Source organism: Capricornis sumatraensis, chromosome 6 (genome assembly GCF_032405125.1).
Source record: "Capricornis sumatraensis isolate serow.1 chromosome 6, serow.2, whole genome shotgun sequence".
NCBI lineage: Eukaryota > Metazoa > Chordata > Mammalia > Artiodactyla > Bovidae > Capricornis > Capricornis sumatraensis.
In genome coordinates this window covers 48,124,180-48,140,394 of record NC_091074.1, presented here as the reverse complement: position 1 = coordinate 48,140,394, position 16,215 = coordinate 48,124,180, and the positions used below count along the sequence as shown (strand labels likewise).

Below are 16,215 nucleotides of genomic sequence, written 5' to 3'. Positions count from 1 at the left end.
GGCTTTTTAGTTCCTCTTCACTTTCTGCCATAGGCAGAGATGTTTTAAATCTCCATTTTATAGATGGGGAAACTGAGTCTGGGAGGAGAAGGCTGGAATTTGGGCCTAGGGTGTCCCACCAAAGTCTGTGCTCGTCTCTCTCTATGCCAGTGGCCTCTGCTGGTGACAAAGACAGGAGTCATCTGTTAAGAGGATGCCTCAGTGCAACAATGAGTTGCTTGGATGATGTGTCCATTCACAATTGTGAAACATCATCAAATGCCAGACCGAAAAAAAAAAAACAAACCTTCCAATAACAGAGTTAATTCTGACAACTTAATGGCAAGGTGGAGAGAGATTGTCACGAAATTTTGTTCTTTAGTGGGTGGTAGCTTAATCAGAGAGTTCTCAGAGGAGACTTTTACCCTCGGGTGTTTATTTTTAAAACATGCTATTGTTTAGCCCACGGCAACTTCTTCCTTTGCAGTGTTTTTATTTAAAAAAAGAAATTCTAATAGATTGTTACTGCTTTGGTCAGGAGCCAGCACCCCAGTTCATCCAAGCCTCCTCCAGAGGTGAAAAAACAAGTGTGGTTCCTTAAAGAGCTAGCAGGTGCCCCTGAGTTCCTGGGACTGCTTGGAGAATATCTGTCTCTAGGCCACAGCCCAGCCTCAAAACTATCCCTAGATTTAAAGGACAATCCTGGACCCAGTGGTAACTGGACTTGTTAAAGAAAAGAAATTCAATGATACTTGTCAATTCGGGAAGGCAGACTTTTCCTAGGACCATATAGACAGTTGTAGGGACCACTGCAATGGGATTCTGCAGTGAAAGGGAGAGATTGGGCTCAACTCTGAATAGAGCATGAACAAGTGGGAATTTATAATTGAAAATTAGGTAGGGGTCGGTGGATGGACAACTCTTAAGAGAAAACATCAAGAGTAAGGGATTCTGGCTAACCCGACCCAACAAGATTCATGTTGAAGACAGGCCACAGTAAATCAGAAATCATCTGGGAGACGGTGGAGGATAAGGAACCTGATCGTATATCAAGGGTAAGAGGTTCTTGCTAAAATTATTTTGCAAAGAAGTACACAGATGGGCCTAAGAGAAGACTTGGAAGCCTGACTAAAATGTGGCCAAGGAAGGAATCTTTGTCAGAATCCTGCTCATCTTTTTCTGCTCAGTTCAGATGCTCACTATTGCAAGTTGCTCCTGGGCACCTCAGCCTGGTGACACCTCTGGTTCCTCTGAAAGCCCATGGTACCTGTTCTCTGCACCAGTGCTTCACAGAGCATCCAGGTTTTAAAGTGGGTGGGAAAGATCTAGTTTTATAAATTTCCAATCCACATGGATCAATAATTTTTGTAAACTATAACATAAATGAATTACTAGGAAAAGATATAAAAAAAAAAGACAAAGCGCTAGCCCTGTTTTTTGTTATTACACTCAACAGGCATAAAATTACTGTTCAGTTGTTATAAACATCTTTAAACGCCCTTTGATCTCTGCAGATCCTGCCACACCAGCTTTGTGGTGTATTAGTGCGCAGTCCTTTCTCATTTGTAAATTCCTTAAGGGCAGTGTCAGTGCCCAGAAGAATTGAGTTCTAAGAGTGGGCTGTAAGGAAAGGTGGTCCTCTAGACCTCATCAGGCACAAGGTGTGGATAAAAAGCAAGGAATCCAGGAGGGTCTTTAGAGTAAAATCCCTGGATAAAGCACAATGATGTTTCACTTGTTTGGGGCTAAGGTAGGCCCACCATCTGACCTCCCCACAGTAAATGAGGGGGACATGTGGCTAGGTGTGACTAAGGAATTGCTTTTAAATTTTGTTTAATCTCAATTTAAATAGCCCCATGAGGCTAATGGCTACCATACTGGACATCAACACAATCTCTAGACCTTACCAGAGTGTCCAGCATTTCATGCATGCTCAACAATGTTGAATGAACAGACTCAAGCTTAACTCCATTACAATAAACCAGGTAAACGATGAGGATAAACCAGATAAGCCATCATCTCCTGGTGTGCTTTTCCTTCCCCATGCTGACCATAGCACTTTGAAGACTGAGGCTATTCTTTTCTTTCTCATTTTAAAGGTTTTTTAACTTCTAAAATTATTTTTACTTGTGGTAAGATATGTATAACATAAAATTTACCATTAAGCACATTCACGTTGTTGCATAACCATCACTACCACTACCCATCTCCAGAACTCTTTTCATCTTGCCAGCTGAAACTCTGTATCCATTAAATAGCTCCCCATTCTCCTTTATCAAGGGGATCATATTCTTAACCACTGTGTTATACTAACTAAGATCATGGCATCTGGTCCCATCACTTCATGGCAGATAGATGGGGAAACAGTGGCAGACTATTTTGGGGGGCTCCAAAATCATTGCAGATGGTGATTACAGCCATGAAATTAAAAGATGCTTACTCCTTGGAAGGAAAGTTATGACCAACCTAGATAGCATATTGAAAAGCAGAGACATTACTTTGCCAACAGAGGTCCATCTAGTCAAGGCTATGGTTTTTCCAGTGGTCATGTATGGATGTGATTATTGGACTGTGAAGAAAGCTGAGCACCGAAGAATTGACGCCTTTGAACTGTGGTGTTGGAGAAGACTCTTGAGAGTCCCTTGGACTGCAAGGAGATCCAACCAGTCCATTCTAAAGGAGATCAGTCCTGGGTGTTCATTGGAAGGACTGATGCTGAAGCTGAAACTGCAATACTTTGGCCACCTCATGCGAAGAGTTGACTCATTGGAAAAGACTGATGCTGGGAGGGGTTGCGGGCAGGAGGAGAAGGGGACAACAGAGGATGAGATGGCTGAATGGCATCACTGACTCGATAGACATGAGTTTGGGTAAACTCCGGGAGTTGGTGATGGACAGGGAGGCCTGGCGTGCTGCGATTCATGGGGTCGCAAAGAGTCAGACATGACTGAGTGACTGAACTGAACTGAACTGATACTAACTTCATGCATGTGCTACAAAATTCTAGTCCAGCACTACCCAGGTGCTGTGATAATGGAAATGTTCTCTCTGTATGTTGTCCATTGCAGTAGCCACCAGCTGCATGTCACAAATGAGCACTTGACATGTGGCTGGTGTGACAGGAACTGATGGAAAGGAGCTGTCTTCAGATTCCAAGGTCTGGATTAAGTTACCATTCAGAGAACAACATCCACTGAGCTAGACCACACACTCTCAACTGGAGCAATGTGGCCTTAAGGCAGCAGAAGCAAGTTTTTAGGGGTGGGCGGCAAGCTTACTCTTCTCATGTAAAGAGCATATGCTATGTGCTAAGTCACTTCAATCGTGTCCAACTCTTAGCAACCCCATGGACTTTAGCCCACGAGGCTCCTCTGTCCACGGGATTCTCCAGCCAAGAATACTGCAGTGGGTTGCCATTTCCTTCTCCAATGTAAAGAGCATATATATATATATATATATATATATATATATATATATATACACACACACAAACACACACACATATATATACACATTTAGTATATGAACAGATGTACAGTTTGTGCTATTAAAATTTCATGGGGTGGGAATGAGCAAAAAATATCTAAAACAGTCTGGGAGGGGCAAGTCGGTTGGAGCACATAATAATGAGAAAAAAAAAGAGAAACACTAAAATGCTAAATGTGTTCTCACATGGACGTCTGTTATGAGTGAAAAGCGTTCTTGTTTGCCACTCTGGGAACCGTACCAAACTGCCCTGTGTGAGTGGTTTTTAGGGAGATTATCTGCCAAGTTCCTAAATCTCTAACATAGGAGATCTTTGAAATGGGCTCACTTTGTAAGGAGCCATAAGAAGTGCAGTGGCCTTCCCACGTGGCACAGTGGTAAAGAACCCGCCTGCCAGTGCAGGAGGTGCAAGAGATGCGGGTTTGATCCCTGGGTCAGGAAGATCACCTGGAGAGAGAAATGGCAAGCCACTCCAGTATTCTTGCCTGGAAAATTCCATGGACAGAGGAGCCTGGCAGCCTGCAGTCCATGAGATCGCAGAGTCAGACAGAACTGAGCACACATACACACATAAGAAGTGTAGCTTTTTCTGTCACATGGAAGCATTTAGTACAAAATTCACAAAGAACCTTATTTAATGCACTGAGGATCCAGGAAAGAATACACCTCAGTCTTCAGAGCGCTATGGTCAGCATGGGGAAGGAAAAGCACACCAGGAGATGATGGCTTATCTGGTTTATCCTCATCGTTTACCTGGTTTATTGTAATGGAGTTAAGCTTGAGTCTGTTCATTCAACATTGCTGAGCATGCATGAAATGCTGGACACTCTGGCGAGGCCTAGAGATTGTGTTGATGTCCAGTACGGTAGCCATTAGCCTCATGGGGCTATTTAAATTGAGATTAAACAAAATTTAAACGTAGCTCCTTAGTCACATGTCAGCTGCTCCCTAGCCATCTGTAGCTGGTGACTACCGTAGTGGACAGCACAGAGAACATTTCTATCACCACAGGAAGGTCTCCTGGGCAGCACTGATCTAGAATTTAGTAGCACATGGATAGACCCAGTGTGACATACATAGTGGCTAAGATCTGGCCTTTGGCGGTCAAACCAGCTCCACTGCTTGGCAGCTGTAGGACCCTGGCCTGTTACTTAGCCTTTCCAAGCCACAGTTTTCTCTGTAAAATGGCAGTAATCATGCCAACCTGGTGGGGTTATAGTGAACATCAAAGGAGATGACACAACCTTCAGTCATTGTTCAATACACAGTGTCTATTGTCATTTTCATGATAATAATCATTATCATTGTTATTACTGGCAACTGGGTGGCTATTACTGGCAACTGGGTGGCTAGACTATCCATCCAGACATTTTATATTCATGTTAAGTTCAGTAATGTTCCTGTTATAGAGGTTTTCAAATATTGGACTGCCTCCGTGAATATGTTCCCTCCCTTTATGGCAGCCACACCCCATCCCATCCTCAACATCCTTGAGATGTTGAGAGTCTGGATTTTGGTGCCACCTTTGCCCTCAATCAGTGGTGGCTAGAAAGGTAGAGGGGTAGCTCTAGAGATGTGGAGAAGTATGACTGTTAATTTGAATGCATTTCTGATATATCCAGGAGATCTGTAGGACCTCAGTAGATTTGAGAAATGGGGAACAAAGTTCTTTCTGAAAGTAACTACAAGAGAGTTACTGTACTCGCAACAGCCAGGAGCTGACTGCTTTGGGGGCTGTATTTAAAGTATTTCCACCAAGAATCTCATTATTATGAAGCCTTTTATTGCCATCTGGGACCTGGAATAAAAGCAGAGGCACCAGCCCGTGGCCGAATCATTAAGACAAATTAAGACATTTTAACATATGCTGGAAACAATTACCCACATAGATTTAATTTGTTTCACTGCTGGAAGAAAATCCTGAGAGGGCAGGAGACACATACCCAAGACAGTTCGGCAGCCACCCTGCGAATCTGTCACTTGTCGGCACCTTAGGGACTGGGAGATGCTTAAATTGGATGTCGAGCGAAGGACGATATATCTGAAAATACATCTTCCATTAGGTCATGGAGCAGGTGCTTGTACAGGTTACTTAAATATCTAGATTGGTAATTTTCTTTTTTTTTTTTTAAACTACCATTATTATCATGAATAATCATTATAATTGTTTATCAAAATAATGAATAGAGCTCAAAATAGGAACATTTTATAATCAAATAATATACTTAGCAAGCTTATATATTTGCATCATTGTTTGCTCTTTTTTTTAAGAGATTGAAACTAAATATGAGCTAGTTCATTGGTTTCTGAGTTGTAGCTTTCAGTATCTCTTTTGTTGTCATTTTATTTCACTATTTTTTTGTCATTATAGTTTCTTACAGAATTATTGTTTTTAATTGTCTGAACATTAGGAAAAGAAAGTCTGCTCAGCACACCACATTCTTTTTCCCAGAGAAATAGAATCTTACCATCCAGCTTATTCTAGGACGTGACTGTCACAGTATGCTCACCATACAGTAATTGTGCAGTCTTGCTCTGGAGGTTGATGAATAAACCCTTAACAACATACTGGGGTGACTGCTAGAGGCCAGAGCCTCTTCCCTCAAAATATAACTTCAGAAGAAGCGATCAACAGCCAGAGGAATGGTGTGTTTCGAGTGAGAGATGTCTTTTTCTGTTGTCATCATCGTCATCATAGCTTCCTTACAGATTTTTCCCAAACGTCAACTATGTATGATTATATTTGAGGAGCGTAATCCCCTAGTCACTTAAAAAAAGTGGATAGGCCTTTTATAGCGTGAGGAGTGAATATGAAATCGACTTGTGTTTGCTGATAGCCTGCATGTTTACTGCCTTTTCCTTGGGGCTGCCTTATGGTAACCTCTTCATTTTTCCTGCTACCGTGTACTTCAGGGTAACAGTTACGGAGCAACTCATGCGTGTTGAAAACTCAGAAAATCATTTTCTGTGGTAATCATTTGACTCAAAATGTGATTCTCATTTTGGAAATCTGACAGGGTAGTCTGAAACTTCCAAATGACAACTTGCTGAAAGATGATTTGGTTGCTTCTCAACCCAGCTTCATGTATCACACAGAAGCAGTCCAGTTAGAGAAATGCATCATTTGACCACATTTATATGAGCATCTTTGATGGAGGGCAAAGGTTTCTAGCAAGCGGGGATATATGCTTTCCACTTCTGTATCTATCCTTGGCATTCCATACAACCACTGTAAGTCAAGTAACATTCAGTCATTTTTCTGACCATTTGAAACGAGGCAAAAGTGGTTCTTTTGCCCATCCAAAGACCTTTAGAAACTAGATCTAAACAATGTGGTCATAAGTTTGTTAGATGATCGGCGCCCTCAGAAATTTTTATTTATATCCCAACTTGTTAAAACAAGGGTTTTAAGGAGTCTCATAATCAAAGCCATACAGAATATGATTTTAAACATAAAAGCAATTTGAAAATCATGAAGAGAAGGAAATCTGCTAGCCAGGAAGGATAATGAAATGACGGTGCTTTATTATTGAATTTGGTCCTGCTATCGTCTAAAAATCTATCACTAAGGAGATGATTAAATACCTTATGGTACAGCCACATGACAGAAGATTATGTTGTCTTTAAAATTATCTGCAGGGTGAATTTGTAACAATAAGCAAAATGCTTATAATAGTGTATTTAGAAGAGAGAGGATTATAAACTATAAAACTATCTCAGCCCTGTTGACAAAAAATTGAGAAAAAAATATGGGAATACTATTTACCAGAATATTAACAATAGCTGATGACATGAAGTGATTTTTGTTGTCATCTTTATTTTTTTTCCTTTCTTTAGATAATTGTAATGAACAGATATATTACTTGATAATCATACATAAAAGTTATCTTTTTAGTTGACTCTCAGATTCCTGACAGAAAAGGCAGAAAGGGAAATGATCATGAGTTATACAATTTTTATTCTGTGATGAAAGAAGCTTCTCAGTTCTTTAAGGTAAACTTTCCCCTAATACCAAATCCTAAAGAGTGTCGAGTGATACAGTGGTAACGTTCTTAGAGCAATGCCAAAGGGGGGCTCCTTTTACTTGTCTCCTGACCACCCCTCTCACGAGCCACAGACACAGCAGTCACTTAAGAGCTGAGGTAGAGGGGATCTTGCCCCCTACTAGCCTTCAGTCTCTTAATTCTGCATTTGGAATACTGAAATGGTTCTTTCGCCCAATGCGTTTATTCAAACAAAATGTGTGAGATAGGCCTAGCAGATAAATACATACTGCTCAGCTCTTTCCAAACCTTGAGGATTGAATTGCCACCAGTCCTGGAAATTTTTCTTCGAGTAATATAATTTGACTTCTCACCCTTTCAGGTGTTGCTACACTGGATTCCAACGTATCTGGAAAAATTGGTCTGCGTGCTGTCGTATATTATTTCGGTACCACTCTCATTGCCGTAATTTTAGGTAAGACATTTCTGAATCCTTTTTTTTTTTTCTGTATAATTGTGACTTTCCATTTAAAAGTAGTTGGTTTTTTTAAATGCACACTTTTTTAAAGATCAGAAAGTACAATTGTTAAATTGCTATGAAGCTGTGAGGCTTGAAGTCAGCACTAAACCTTTTATATGAACAAATATAATATTGGCTGAGTTTCAGCCATGGTACTGCTTATTAATGTCTCTAGTAAATAAACGGAAAGAGAAGGACAGTTCTGCACCTTACCCGGATCATTCGGTCAAAGAAAGTGAAGCAAAGAGCTAATCTTTAAACTTGATAAGTAGTCTATAATAGTAGGTTTGAGTATAATTATAAAGTATTTCCAGAAAGATAGCATTTCAGTACATTTCAAATTTCACATAGTACCCAGAGCTAACAGAAGTCTTGCCAAGTATAAATTTCACTTGAAAGAGGGAGACTGTTCTAATAAGGGACTGTGGTTGCTTATATACCTTTGACACTTTTGTGAAAAAAGTATGGTCCATCCTTTGTGACCTAGCATGACATTTTAGGAAGGATGCCCTGAGTGGTAAGAGAGGGGGGGCAGTGTACTCAAATGTTGCAGCCAGCTTGACCCTTACAGCTCTGCTTTGATGAACTTAGGAGGTGGTAAGATTTTAATGGTATTAGGCCAGGCAACCTAGGAGGCCCTGAACCCTGCCTTAAACCAAAACCACATTTCATTAGGCTCCTGAGGGAGGCCAACACAAAGAACAAAGCTGGGCTGATATCTTTTCTGCAACTCTGAGAGGGGAGCGTAGACCATACCCATTCATGGCCCCTGTATTGCCCAGTGACTCCTCCCATCAGCAAAACTAATGCATTCACACCCTTAAGTCCTGCCCCCTTGGAGGGGCATTTCTCTTTGAGAAGAGTGATAAGGGCATGGAGCCTTTTCTTCACTCCCCTCCAGCCCATCAACCTGGTCTTTCCTAAAACCTCCCACCTCTACTTGGACACCTCAAGAGGAACCTGTTAGCTCCAAAATGGTGCTTTCAGATTCTGTTTGTTTTTCTTTTTTGACCACACAACATGCAGGACCTTAGTTCCCTGGCCAGGGATTGAACCTGCATCCCCTGCAGCGGAATCATGAAGTCTTAATCACTGGACCTCCAGGGAAGTCCCAGATGCCCTCTGTTTAGACAGATTTTCTTTATAGCAAGACCAGCTTTCTCTCCTTAGAACTCCTGTTCTCATTGCATCCCAAAAGAGTCACACAGAACAACACTCCCTAACCCAAATCCTTTTGTGGGTTACACACAGCTTTTCAGATATTTGATGGCTTGTGGTATGACAGGAAGATAAGGCTTATTCTCTGTGACCCTCCAGAAAAATACCAGCATCTGTGGGTAAAAGTTACAGAAAGATGCTGAGTACCCTGGGTTGGAAAATAAGTCCTTCTCACCCCGACCCCTGCCAAGGCTGATCTCCTAAGCTAAAGAAGAAAAGAGCATTCTCATCAGCAAATGTTTCCAGAAGCAGTTCTGGAGTGTAGCCCCTCATTTTTTAAAAACACACAGGAAGAGTTCCTTCTGCTTCAGTTAGATGGGAAGTAATTAAGGCAGTAATTCTGCTGAGGTTCCTGCTGAGGCTCGGTGTTTTGGGTAGACTTCTCAGGGTCCCCATCCCAGTATTGCCTGGTACTCTAAGATGGATGCACAAGAGATATCAGGTGCCCTGGGAGATTCTTAATGCTCTGTGGGTGCTATCTTTGGTTACAGGTATCATCCTGGTGGTGAGCATCAAGCCTGGTGTCACCCAGAAAGTGAATGAAATTGACAGGACAGGGAACACCCCTGAAGTTAGCACAGTGGATGCCATGTTAGACCTGATCAGGTGGGTGTCCGGCCAGCAGCGTGGCTTCACAGGCATACAGCCTTTGTGGTTGCACAGGGCCCCATGCTTGGTTTAATGTTCTGCTAATGCCATCTTGAAATTTTAACTGTACAGGAGAAACCCTCTTATCTGAAACAATCAGGGCTACAGATTGGTCAGTTAATTTTTAAAAACAGCAGTTAAAGTAGAGAGTCATAAATATACACTACATATTTTGTTTATGCTTAAAACTTAAATGCATTTATTTGCCTTTTTTTTGATGTTGGGCCAAGGTCATTTCTCTGTGTCAGTTGATTGTAATTTCATATTTCTGTTGCCTAGGCTGCCTTTATAAATGCATCATCTACAATTTCCAGGCTCAGTTTTCATGAAGCAGAGCAACAAAACCCTTAGAAATTGCAAGGAAAGCTGAAAGCTGAGTTCTTCCGGCTGTTCTTTTTATTTCAATTGTCTTCCCTTACCTAACACAACAACAGAAATTTTACTCACTTGCCTTGAATGAATTTCCAGGCATTCAAGCTTAGTTTTTATGGAAACTGCTCCTTCCTTTTCACACTCATATTGCATTTATTTACATAATATTTCATTCAATAATGACAATGATATTTGAAACTGGCATAGAGAATTTGGGAACAAGTGCAGTTGACTCTCATTTATTAAAACAGAAATGTGCAAAATATTAAAGAAGTCTCTTAACTGTGTATGTCCACCTGCTAGTACATATTTCACCGAGGATAGCAACCGTGTTGGCTACTCAATGAATCAGTTAAGTGTGATGGTTAGTTAGGAGAGCTTTCTATCCCCTAACTGAAGCTCAGTAGGGAAAAAGAATCCAGTACTCTTGCCTGGAAAACCCCATGGATGGAGGAGCCTGGTAGGCTGTGGTCCATGGTGTTGTGAAGAGTCAGACATGACTGAGCGACTTCACTTTCCGCTTTTCACTTTCATGCATTGGAGAAGGAAATGGCAACCCAATCCAGCGTTCTTGCCTGGAGAATCCCAGGGGTGGGGGAGCCTGGTGGGCTGACGTCTATGGGATCACAGAGTCGGACACGACTGAAGTGACTTAGCAGCAGCAGGGAAAAAGAAATCTTAATACAAGGAAGCATTATGCAAAGGTGAGACCAAAACCAGAGTACTAATTCTATAGCATACGCATTTCCATCAGTGTACTAGGTGCAACAAAAACAAACAAACCAAAACCACTTTTGTCTTAATGTGATACTGCTTTTCATGTGTCCAACAGGAATATGTTCCCTGAGAACCTTGTCCAAGCCTGTTTTCAGCAGGTAAGAATAATGATTTTTGCCCTCAAGCTGTTCTGCTCTTCCTCCTTACCCATTAAGATTTTTTTTTCTCCTATGACCTAAGAAATGGAAATCACTCATCAAAAATGGGCAATGTATTACTACCTGTGAATGGAGAAATTTCAGGTGACCTGTCAACCCCAGTCTTTCCAGCCATAGCAGCATGCCTGTTGTAGCTTACACTGCTCCCTTTTCCCTTAGACTTCATTTTTTTACCCATAAGGTTTCAACTGGAGCAAGTCAGGAACCTGTCAAATGAGTGTTTTCAAATCTGGCTTCTAGTACCTAGTTTCGGAGAACCACTTTATATTTGTGAAGAAGCTCAGACTATCTGCAGATATAATGCAATTGGAAAAGGTAACCTCCACCCCCATGTTGGGAAATCAGTATGTGACCCGTGTGGGTGGTTAGTGTTCCTGATATCTGGTCTTTTCTGTCATCAATACGTGCCCACTGCTGGCACTCTATAGAGCAATGTAACAAAGCCACTTTTTTTCCTTTAGGGAAGTTTCACAATCTCTTCACTTCATTTCCTTTAAGCCTTCTTCTCTTGTTTATCTATGTACTTTAAGACAGCTGAGTCTATCACAAGCTGCTGAATTCATTTACATAAATTACACAAACAGAGACCTCTATGTAGACCAACAAAAATGGCAATTAAATTGCTCCCTGCCAACCTCCAAGAGGCACAGAACCACCTCTATTTAGGGGGTGCATTTGCGGTTCAGCCACAGTGGTCACTTGTAAGGTTCTTGGTGTTGGCAGAGCCTTGTAGGAGTAACATTTATGACCAGTGTGATGATATACTAGCTCTTTCTTAAACCTCTCTGCTGAAGCTCAGCAGAATCAAACAGGTGAAGGAAGGGAATTCAACAGAAATCTCACTCACATAATAGCCCTAAAGGGTCTATTGACTTTGGAACAACCATATAGTTCTTGATGTTTATTAAAGTCATGGTGACTACATTTAAAGTGTTGAGGTGTTTTTTCCCCAGGTTAAAAATAATAAATGAATAAATAAATAGAAACAAAAATGATTGACAGGATTCCTGTAGAATCTATTAAAGCACCTAAAGATAAAACATGCTTTCTTCTACATTGTTGCTCCATTAATTGGTCCCTTACTACAGAAGTGAGAGAACATTTTGACACCATTGAATGGTGGCTGTGGTGGTCAGGGGGTTGGATTTCTCAATCCCTGTTTTGCTTCCAAAGCCTCAGGGGTAGTACCATCCAAAACCAACACCGATAGAGGCCTCAGAGGTAGAAACTTTCAGTGACACTTATCTGCCCAAAGTAACATTCCTATGGTTTAACCTTAGGAGCTTAAAAATTATTTTTTTGTTTATTTCTTTGACCTTTTCCTCCTCCAACATGCAGTACAAAACCACACGTGAAGAAGTGAAGCTTTCTGAGGAGCCAGGGACAAACAGCACCGAAGCATCTGTCACAGTCATCATGACAACTGCTATTTCCAAGGTACCACTTACATCCTTTTGTTTGCTCCCTTCCCCAGTAGGCAGGGGCCAAGTCATGAGTGAGCAGAAGATGGAAATAAGTAGATCCTCATTGTTCTCAGATCCCACATTTGTGAATTTGCCTATGTACTAAAATGCATTTGTAACCCGAAAATCAGTATGGTGCGGTCATTCACAGACACACTAGGAGTGGTGAAAAATGTAACTTGCCCATGCACATGTCCCACCTGAGACTGAACAAGGCTGTGTTCTGCCCTCTTGGTTCAGCAATTTGTTTTTTCCCTTTTTTATTGGAGTATAATTGCTTTACAACATTGTGTTGGTTTCTACTGTACAACAAAGTGCATCAGCTATATGTATACGCACATCCCCTCCCTGGTTCAGCTCTAAATGGTAAAGATGTGTCCTTTGTGCGGCGTGTCTTTGCCACATGTTTCTCAGTTTGGTGCATTAGCTTGGTAATTGCACTGTTTGAAATGTCTCCCAAGCATCACGCTGCACTGCTGGCTAGTTAGTGTTCCCAAACGCAAGAAGGCTGATGTTCCATATGAGAAAATACACGTGTTAGAGAAGTCTCATTCAGGCAGGAGTTAAAGTGAGTTCAATGTTAATGATTAAACAATATATATTAAATAAGGTGTCTTTGAACTAAAACACAGAGAAAACAAGGTTTCATATTGATTATTTGACCAAAATGATGTGACTGTTGATTCCTAGGAACCTAATCCTCTGTTTCCCCTTAGGAACATTGACTCAATATTCCCTAAGTCAGTGTTGGCGGCCACTGTATAGAGTATAACTTCTGAGAATAATGAAGAGCAACTGAACCACACAGAGAAAAGAATGAGTCCTGTCACTTCTGTCTCTGCCACCCAGAGTTGAGTTGGCCATCTCTGGGAACATCGTTAGATTTGCAAGACCACATAAACGTGGAAAGCAGGCCTGCAGTTCCTTATTTAAAGCTCTCTGCCCAAATGTGATTCTGAGTCCAGAGTTTTTCACTTTAGAAGGGCCAGGTGGTGTGTGTACTATATATTACACAACATCTTTTAAGTGAAATGCAACTAACTTACAAATTGGCTACAAAGTAAGAAAAACAGGCTATCTGTAGCCTCATCTCCAGAGAAGGCAGTGGCACCACACTGCAGTACTCTTGAATGCAATATCCCATGGACGGAGGAGCATGGTAGGCTGCAGTCCATGGGATCACTACGAGTCAGACATGACTGAGCAACTTCACTTTCACTTTTCACTTTCATGCACTGGAGGAGGAAATGGCAACCCACTCCAGTGTTCTTGCCTGGAGAATCCCATGGGTGGGGGAGCCTGGTGGGCTGCCGTCTAAAGCGTCGCATAGAGTTGGACACGACTCAAGCGACTTAGCAGCAGCAGCAGCCTCATCTCAGTTCAGGATAGGTTTTGCCACCAGGAGTTTGCCATAAACTTATCAATGGAATCAGTTGGCTCTGAGAACTTTTAGGATTTCATTGTTCAAGATTCTGGTGGTTTAGTCACTAGGTTGTGTCCAACTCTTGTGACCCCATGGACTGTAGCCTGCCAGGCTCCTCTGTCCATGGGATTCCCCAGGCAAGAAACCTGGAGTGGGTTGCCATTTCTTCCTCCAGTTGGAGATTAGATCAGGTTGGCCTGAAGTAGTACATTTATAGTAGTGTAGCAGATTTCTCCTGAATGTACTCTGCCTTCACTCAGGAAGGAAAAATTTAAGGGAAAAAAAAAAAATGCAGTAGATTTAAGAGTTCACATTAAATAGGCCACAGTTAGCTCCCTCTTTTTTCCTACAGAACGTACTCCATGACCTGGCTCATCCCTGGTTTCCCAGCTTACTTCTTGGTGAGCCCAATCTATTCTATCCAGATCCAACTCCTCAATAAACTCCTACTCTTGCTTCTTGATACGGTTCCACAGAGATTTTTCTGAGCACTCTCCATGGGCCAAGCTCTGATGGGCACTGAGATTATGACAGAGAAAAGGCACATGTGACATATGCTCTCGTGTGAAGAGTGATAAATATTACAGTTGGAAAAAACAGAATACTCCTTAATAGAAGAGGGAGGTCTAAAGCAGTGTGGCGGCTGGATAGGACGAGTAGAGTTCAGAGACCTGGTATGTGGTGATGTCTGCCTTTCCTTGCCATTTTTCTGGAGTCTGCTTTCTAGATCTCTGCTTATCTCCTGGCTGCCTGCTCCTCGGGCCTGTCCTTCACTATCTTCACAGCCCACATTCATGTCTCCAGTCTCCACATGATGCCTGTAACTCATAGCTTAGCTGTGCCATTAGTTACACACCATCTTGCTATCATTGGCTCATGTTTCTCACAGTTAGTCTTGTCTATCCAGCTGCATTTTAAGACTTACACTGTAGCCTGTGCAGTTAACACACTGCACGGGCTACAGCGTAAATATGCATCTGATCACGTCAGATCATAAGTAAGAAATAATTGGTACCCTAGTGGCTTATCCACATAATTCCTTAGAAACCTGGTTTGCACCACTCAGAATATGTTATCTTCCTGTGAAATCTTTGTTAAGCTCATGCTGCACAACTAGGATTGGATTATCTCTTGGTATATATATCTCATGCTACTCATGTGTGTGTGTGCGTGTGTGTGTGTGTGTACTCAGCTGTGTCCGACTCTTTGCAATCCCATGGACTGCAGCCCACAGAGGCTCCTCTGTCCATGAGATTTCTCCAGGCAAGAATACTGTTGTGGGTTGCCATTTCCTCTTCCAGGGGATCTTTCCGACCGAGGAATTGTACCCTCATCTCCTGTATTGGCAGCTGGATTCTTTACCACTGAGCCACCTGGAAAGTCCCCATGCTATTCTTACCCGGGATAAAATGAAGAAATGGTTCATAGTAGTAGATATCTGGTTAATTTTTATCTAAAATAAAATCCTATTGGTTATCTAAGGTCAGAGGTAGTAAAAAATGTTCCTGTGTTCATTATCAGGATAAAACAGATAGTAAAGTGTCCTAAAAATGTCTGCACTGGTAAATATTTTGAGCTTACTGCATTATTAATTTATATCTTTTTATGCAGACTCCTAATGTAACTACTAGTTAAAATAACTCTGCAAAGTGCCTAAAGTTATTAAAAATTTAAAACACCCCAGAATAAGAAATCTTCAAAAGAAATCTTCAATTATGGATTCACTGAAAGAGAGGGGGAAAAAAAAAAACCACTTCAAACTTCAGTGCCAGAGGTGGGGGCAGTAAAATTTGATACATGTGTAGGTGGTTGTTTTTTTTTGGGGTTTTTTTTTTGGCTCCTAAAACTTGTTGATCCTAAGTTGTTGCTAGGTCACTAGTTTGTTTGGCTATCATATCTTCCTGTTTCAGGGCGTATGCATTCTAACAAGATTATAATCACGCATCAATATTATTTTCTTGGTTTTGATCCACAGAACAAAACAAAGGAATACAAAGTCGTAGGCATGTATTCAGATGGCATAAATGTCCTGGGCTTGATCGTCTTTTGCCTCGTCTTTGGAATTGTCATTGGAAAAATGGGAGAAAGGGGACAGATTCTGGTGGATTTCTTCAATGCTCTGAGTGATGCAACCATGAAAATCGTTCAGATCATTATGTGGTGAGCAGACACACCGGTTAATGCCATC

At 41.5% G+C, this 16,215-nt stretch overlaps 1 protein-coding gene across 1 annotated transcript in view; it reads left to right on the top strand.

The window, feature by feature from the left end:
* Positions 1-16,215, top strand: part of SLC1A1 (solute carrier family 1 member 1) — a 73,096-nt gene that overhangs the window by 44,538 nt on the left and 12,343 nt on the right. The window contains exons 3-7 of the mRNA XM_068973947.1: positions 7,831-7,923; positions 9,678-9,792; positions 11,039-11,081; positions 12,480-12,578; positions 16,003-16,187. Coding sequence (XP_068830048.1) covers positions 7,831-7,923; positions 9,678-9,792; positions 11,039-11,081; positions 12,480-12,578; positions 16,003-16,187 — 535 coding nt within the window. The remainder of the gene's footprint in view (positions 1-7,830; positions 7,924-9,677; positions 9,793-11,038; positions 11,082-12,479; positions 12,579-16,002; positions 16,188-16,215) is intronic.